We start from the raw sequence: 7,500 nt of genomic DNA on the forward strand, positions 1-7,500 counted from the left end.
AAGTTTGTCTTATGTTTTAGCCATCAGCTGTGTTTAGCTTATTGAGAAAAACTAAGAACTACATCCCTCCCATATGTTTGTCTCCCTTAGTTAATTGTACAGGTGATATAACGTCACTGCATTTTGGGAGTATATTTTTGTATGATTGTACATAGTCAATAAATGCTACAGAAACATTTTTACAGCTTCTTAACCTTGATGCTTTGGAGTTAGCTTTAAGGATTTACTATTTTTATTTTACAGGAAATACCACTTGCTGAGTGTCTTGTGTTGTACCATGTAGATGGTATTAAAGGTTTTTCTTAGCATCTATTTGGCCCCAGTCACAATGGTGTTTGCCTTTCATATTTCATCTATTCCTTTTGGTCTTTCTTGCTGAGCTTCCCAACTTTTACATCTCCAGGAACTGTATGGCTGAGGAGCAGGAGTTAGGAGTGATAGTGTAAACACAGAAGATGGTCATAAGTCTCGTAGACATAACATTAGGAACCACAAGGTCAGGGTTTCAGCACCATAGCAGCCGCCCCCCTGCTGAAAAATCAAGAACATCCCGTATATCAGTTCACTGGGAACTCATTAAGTACAAAGTTGGTGCTATGTTGATGCCATCTTAAGCATGGGGGCAAAATTTGAAGTGACAAGGGAGGGAAAATATTTTACTTGATCAGTTAGAAGTGTTTTCATGTAAATATTTAAAATTTTTGCCATTTGGAATGAAGGGATTTGTTTGATAATTTTAGTTCTTAGTAAGAATACCTCATTGAGGTTATTCTTTTCTTATTTGGGAGAATTGTATAACTAATAGGTAAGTATTAAGTGAATGTGTAAGAAGTTAGGTCTATTACAAAACTTTGGGGATATTTTTCAAAATTTTCATTCCATAGCAAAATGTTCAGAAAATAGCAGCATTATGATACAGCTCGGTATAAAATGAAAATAGATTGTAAATAAAAAATCCATTAATATCAATGTCATTATAAGTAATAGTAGGGAGGATTTTATTAACATTGAAGATGGTTTCAAAAGAGTTACATTATATTCATCTGTAATGTGATCTCTCTTTTTTCCATATTCTGAATTTTCCTACTTTAGGTGGCATTGGCATTAAAGATCAGCTATATTCAAACATCCGAGACATCTTTGGAAAGCGTAAAAGTAGCAGTTCATCAGCAGGATCAAGACGTGGGTCCACGAAGGATAATTTATCAGGAGCAAGGAGGGAATCTGTTAAAGATTATTCAGATTCTAGACGGTCATCTTTGAAAAACAGTGATTTTGGACTGAGACAAGAGTTACCGAATGAAGTCTTGCAAGATAATTCCTTGAATGAAATAACTATCCCACCTCTTCCTGGTCCAATGCTCAATCAGGTATGATAGAATGTATTATACTGTACTGTACTGTATATAGAAATTGTTATAGGCAATACATGGTTTAATGATACTGAAAATTGAACTATTATACAGTATTGCAAATCAAGTACGAGGAAGCATATTATACTTAGAACATTGATTCTGTGATGTTTGAACTCTCCAGATTATTGCATTTTCAATTTCAGGTATTCATATTTTCTTGTTGTAAATCTTTTGAGCAACTTTCATTTCTTATGGAACTCCCTTGGCATCCATATTGCTTCCTCCTCAAAGCTGGTTAATTGCTGACATTTAACATAAAAACTAAAGATGGCCCATTTTCTTTCACTGTCATATAATTGCTCCTTTAATGGAGTATTGAGATTATATGGCAGTGTATGGTAAGGAGGGTGCTTGGGTGTCATATCCCCGCAATGATCTAGTCTTCTCGTCATCTTGGGGTGATACAGATATCTGCTCTAGCTGTGAATTAGAATAGTTTTTTTGTGTTTTAAGAGGTTATTTAGCTATATATTTGCTATGTATTCTTGTGAAAATTGTTAAAGGGATTTATTGCTGGCTGAGAAAAATCTGTATTCTCTTTTTAATGACATGTTGAGGAAAGCTGAGTGATTTAAACTTTTGTTGTGACCAACAGAATTAATTTTTAGCCATCTTGTGAAGCAATACTTTCAGCTTGTGGTGGAGCATTTGCACCCAAATGACTCTGAACATGAAAGAAAAGTAAATTTGTTCATGGAAAAATCCAGAGAAGACTAAGCTAGTGGAGTACAGTGTACTGTGGGGATGGTAATTATGCCACTCAGGCTATTGCTGTGCAAGTGGGGTTGGTAGTAGTGAGCCTCATAAGTTGTTTACTCACTTTGCTATGTTCAGGCAAGTAAAGGCTAGAATGCCTTTTGGGAAAAGGCAGTGATTTTAGTGTAACCTATCCTGTTTCGAACACTACGTTAACTTTAGGTTTGCCTAGAAGTTCTAGTGTATTAGTCAAAAAGGGATTTGATGGTGCACAGCTTACTATTATTACTATTAATATTACTTGCTAAGCTACAACCCTAGTTGGAAAACCAAGATGCTATAAGCTCAAGGGCTCCAGGAAGGAAATAGTCCAGTGAGGAAAAGGAAATGAGAAAATACATAAACTACAAGTAATGAATAATTGAAATAAATCTTTCATATATAAACTATAAAAACTTCAAAAAATAAGTAAGTGAGTTGGAAAGTTTTAAATGTCTAAAACTTTTTGTTGGAGCTGTAAATAGGTTGCATCATGTGGATGGTAGTAGGATTCATCCTAGGGTAGCACATCTCAAATTTTTCTTTGCTGTGTTAATGAAGGCGAGAATGTTTCAACAACCGAAACACGGTACTAAGGTTACCATCAATAGTAAACACGGCAATCCTAAAGTCGTGAATTCAGATGCTTCCATAGAGTAGGATAGAGAAGTTGAACCTGATATGGATGTGAATGAGACAGACAGAGATTATTTCAATCTAACAGAAGGTCCGGCAGAAGTGCTAACATGACTCCAAGATCTTGTAGGAGAACTCATTGAGGTCCTTTCCAAGGCATACCTGTAGGGGGAAAGTTTTTCCCCTTTTTATCAGGTTTGGGAAAACTTTTACCCAAATCATAGGTTCTATCCTTACAGCAGTAAGAGAGGGATAGTGAATTCCTCTATCCTCTAAACAGTTTGGCCGAAGTTCTTATTTTAAGGATAGAAATGATTAAATTTCAATAGAGGAAGTCTTGGATCCTTTGCCAGGGTTTTACAACAGATTGTTCCTAGTGCCCAATGTATTGGAGGGTTGGAAACGAGTTCTAGAGGTTCAGATTTTAAACAGGTATATATTTCTCACCAAGATTTTTATGAGAACTCATGTCTACAATCCTGGGGACAGTAAGGAAAGGAGATTTAATTTTTTTTTTCTATAGATTTAACAGATTCTTGCTTTTACATTCGGATTCAACCAAAATGGAAGAAACTCCTTCGGTTTGTGGATGGCACGAGAATATATTAATTTGATTGCATGTGTTTTGTACTATCTTAGAGTGAATCTGATTGTAGGGCATCGAAGTTCTGTTATATCTAGGCGACCGTTTAATTTTGAACACATCCTTGGGAAAGATTCAACTTTATCAGGTATGGTTGCTCAGGTTATTGAGAATGTTTGGGCATTTTTGTTTGAGTGGAGAAGTCTCTTCTAAATCCTACTTAATGGATTTCATATTTGGGCATGGTAATAGCAACAGTGCTTTTTGGAGGGCTTTTCCATCTGAAAAGAGAATTCAGTCTCCAGCATTTTCTGGAGAAATTTATGGAGAAAAAAGTACTGACAGTTTATAAGCAGTTAAGACTACTAGGAACTATGTCATCTCTTGAAGTTAGTTTCGATGAGTTGGTTGAAGATTGCGGATTTCCAGTTAATCTCAATTGCCATTATTAATATTATTTTTACTAACTAAGCTACAACCCTACTTGAAAAATCAAATGATATAAGCCCAAGGACTGCAAAACAGAAAGCAGCCCAATGTGGAAATGAAATAAATACAGCTAACAAAGTATATGAGAAATAATGAAAAATTAAAACATAAAATCAGTAATAACATTAAGTAGATTAGTCATATACTGTATAAACTATGAAATGTGGATTGTCAACTTGATCAACAGAAAAGTATTTACAGCAAGTTTCAACTTTTGAAGTTTTTCTACATCTACCAAATTACGAAGATCATTCCGCAATCTGGTCATAGTTGGAATAAAACTTCAAGTATACTGTGTAGTATTGATCCTTATGATGGAGAATGCAAGACTGTTAGAATTATCTGCATATCTAGTACTGTACTACCACCTACTGGGTAATACACCCTTGGCAGATCTGAATGTAAAGAATAGTTAGAATTATGAAAAATCGTGTGCAAGTTAGGTCCTCGGATTACAACGGCATCTACTCCTACACTGCGTCAGAAGTAGATTTTCGTTGTTAGTTTTATATACTATACATAATATACAGTACGTACATATATACATACTTGCTTACAATTATACATACATAATGTATATGTATAATATATTAAAAAAAAAACATTCCCTTATCATTTATAAATTACTGTACCATATACATGTAAATATGTGTACCCTACACAGTACTATACCTATACTTATACAGTACAAGTATAAAGAAAATAATACATACAACAGTTATTTACCTATATTCCAGTAGTTGCCTGCACACTGCCATCTGAAGTCTCCCTTATGCTTTCCAGACAGGATGCACAGCAAAAAAGGCACAACACTATTCAAAAGAGAGCAGCACCGAAATCCAAAATTTGTATCCTAAACAAAGATGGCAAACCAATGCTAAAGTAATGTGTAACACACTACTCTGCTGCGTTGGTTGATCTTTGAGTTGGCAAGTAGTTTCGTTGTATAAATGAACCATACGTCATAGCTCAAAATTGAGTCTAAGTATCTTATAGAAGCCCATTTATAACGGCGAATCATTGTACCTAGAGACCCGAGAACCTTCTTTATGCCCAAAGAATTAACTGGATGACAATTCAAGAGATTAATATCCAGATCAGGCATAAGGTAATTGATGAATGACAAGTTTTTGTCTAACAAATGAAGATGAGAGTCAGCAGCTGAAGTCCAGACAGGAGAATAATACTCAAAACGTGGTAAAATTAAACTTATCGTCAGGATATATTAGTCACAAAAAATTTAATACTTCCAAAAGTAAATTTGCAATAAAGAATCACACCTAGAAATATAAATGAGTGGTATTTAGTTAGAGAGACAGTCAGCCCCTATCTTTGAACTACTTATAATCATACTTCGAGTTTATGGTTTAAATTTATATCCCATAATTTGTACCATTCACTAATTCTAGATCGGTCTCTATTGAGGGATTCAGCAACCACAGGTCTGTATTCAGGAGATGGAAATGATGCAAAGAGAGTAGCATCAACTTATTGGCAACAAGCATGTTATCTAGGCTAAACAACATATGCATATATATGAAAATTGATAAGCCAAAAGCACTACCCTGTGCAACACCAGATATTACCTCCCTATAGTACCCGTGGTGCCCCTGTACGACTACTCTTTGCAATTTATTACTTAAAAATTCAATAAGTATGATAAGAAAAGACCCACCAACTCACTTAAATTTAAGTTTGAAAACAAGGGCCTTATGACTAACACAGTAAAAGGCAGCATTAAAATCAAGGCCAGTTAAACAACCTTCATGATCATATTCAGAGAATTCTGATCTAGACACAATTTGCATACCAACAGTGAAGAACCAGCTACAGTTAGTGAAGTGGTGGAACGACCCTTGTCATCTTGGTCAGGGAGCATCTTTGGAAGTAAAGATTCTGAACATATCTCTATTCACAAATGCTTCACAGGAAGGGTGAGGTGCAACCATGGATTATCTTCATCTCTTGGGCAGGTGGCCAGAGAAGAAATTGGCTCTACATATAAATTGGCTGGAAATCTAGGCTGTACTCAAGGTCCATTGTGCTCTGGAGTCTGGGTGTGGGGCAGTGTTTTCAGACAATGGCTTGATTTCAGAAGCAAGGTGTAACCAGGTCAAAGTCCTTGTCCCAAATAGCAGAGGTACTCTTATCATGGGCAGATCCAAGAGGAATAACTTTACCCCAGTTTATTCCAGGAAAGATGAATGTATTTGCAGATTAGCTAAGTAGGAAACAAAAAATACATCCAATTGTATGATCTCAATATACTTTAATGCATCAAGAGAAGGGGATCCACCGGGTAACCTTGATGTCGGCTCCCCTTCAAACTCGCCACTCTTCCCGCTCAAGGTAAAAACTCTATTCGGGGTGAAGATTGCTATGTGTCGTATCAAGAAATACGTCCCCTGATATTGTGCGATATCCTTAAAAGTTATATTAAGGATACTCGTGCCAGGAGTTAGAATTCTGGAGACCTGTGGTCAGTTCCCTGGGAGTATCACTGTAGCCAAATATCCCTTAGAAAGCTATCTAAAGGAACCTTCCATCAGGACGACATGGCGATATCACCCAAAAATAGATTTTTCGCTTTGCTCAAAATCCGTTTATTAAGGGCTATGGCAAAAGCTTGCAGAGTAGTAGATTCAGGTCAATGCTATGTTATTCCTGATTGGATTCATACCAGATGAAGAACTTGAAGGTTTGGGTTCATGATATTAGATGTGCAGCTACTCTTATTTTTTTTAGGATTATCTATTTGAAAATAGTTTGGCAGCAGCTCAGTGGCGTACCACATCAGTTTTCGCCAAGCATTACTTAAGAGAAGCCTGATTTTCTTGTAAGGATTACAAGGCATTGATTGCAGTGGTAGCTTGAAGATGTAGTATAGTAGTTTTTCTTTTATTTGAATTGATTATATTTGTTTGAAGTTACAGTATTAAATTTTTCAATAAGAAATGCTTGGTGTGAGATACTATAGACACCGTATATGGTATAATGATGAGTATAGAAAAGTATAAATTTGTAGAAATTCCTGGTTATTTCATTCCTTTCTACTGATTTTGCATTTAGCCCATCATTGGTATTATCTATTATTAAAATTCTTCTTTATTTCGATTCAGAAGTTGATATGTGAGACAAACTAGCTTACAGCCCAAACTTGTTTTAATTAAGGTGAGTCTTAGGGGATTGGTGTAGATTTTTAGTCTATGGTGTTAGATTTCTCACCTTTTTACTTCACTAATCCACCTGCATCCTTGTGTGGCAATTGGCAGTATGAACATCGGAAAGTTAAGAGGCTGTTGAAAACGTTTGAACTTTGAAACTGAAGCAACATTGAGATAGGATACACATGTCATGTGCTCTTTTTTGCAGTACACCCCATATAATCTCAGTTCTCTACTAGAGGAGAAATACTAACAATAAAAGAAAATGGGATTTTTTTTAGATTTGAGGGTAGACATCGGTATTTAAACAGCTTCAAGAAGGAATTCTTATGAATGCATAATGAGTATAGAAATGATAGATTATATTATTAGAATTTATTATTGTAATGTTAATTCTACATTGTACATTTAATATGTGTAATCTGCAGGATCTGAGTGCCCTACGTAGAAGGTCCTCTGCTGGAGTTCATTCTCTTTT

The 7,500-nt window shown here is 35.6% G+C and overlaps 1 protein-coding gene across 1 annotated transcript in view; it reads left to right on the forward strand.

Moving 5' to 3' along the window:
* Window positions 1–7,500, forward strand: part of LOC137634215 (uncharacterized) — an 8,121-nt gene that overhangs the window by 398 nt on the left and 223 nt on the right. Inside the window, exons 2-3 of the mRNA XM_068366486.1 lie at window positions 1,093–1,370; window positions 7,451–7,500. The exon at window positions 7,451–7,500 is cut by the window's right edge and continues 223 nt beyond it. Of these exons, the coding sequence (XP_068222587.1) occupies window positions 1,093–1,370; window positions 7,451–7,500 (328 nt within the window). The remainder of the gene's footprint in view (window positions 1–1,092; window positions 1,371–7,450) is intronic.

The sequence above is a fragment of the Palaemon carinicauda genome, chromosome 44, assembly GCF_036898095.1.
Source record: "Palaemon carinicauda isolate YSFRI2023 chromosome 44, ASM3689809v2, whole genome shotgun sequence".
Taxonomy (NCBI): Eukaryota; Metazoa; Arthropoda; class Malacostraca; order Decapoda; family Palaemonidae; genus Palaemon; species Palaemon carinicauda.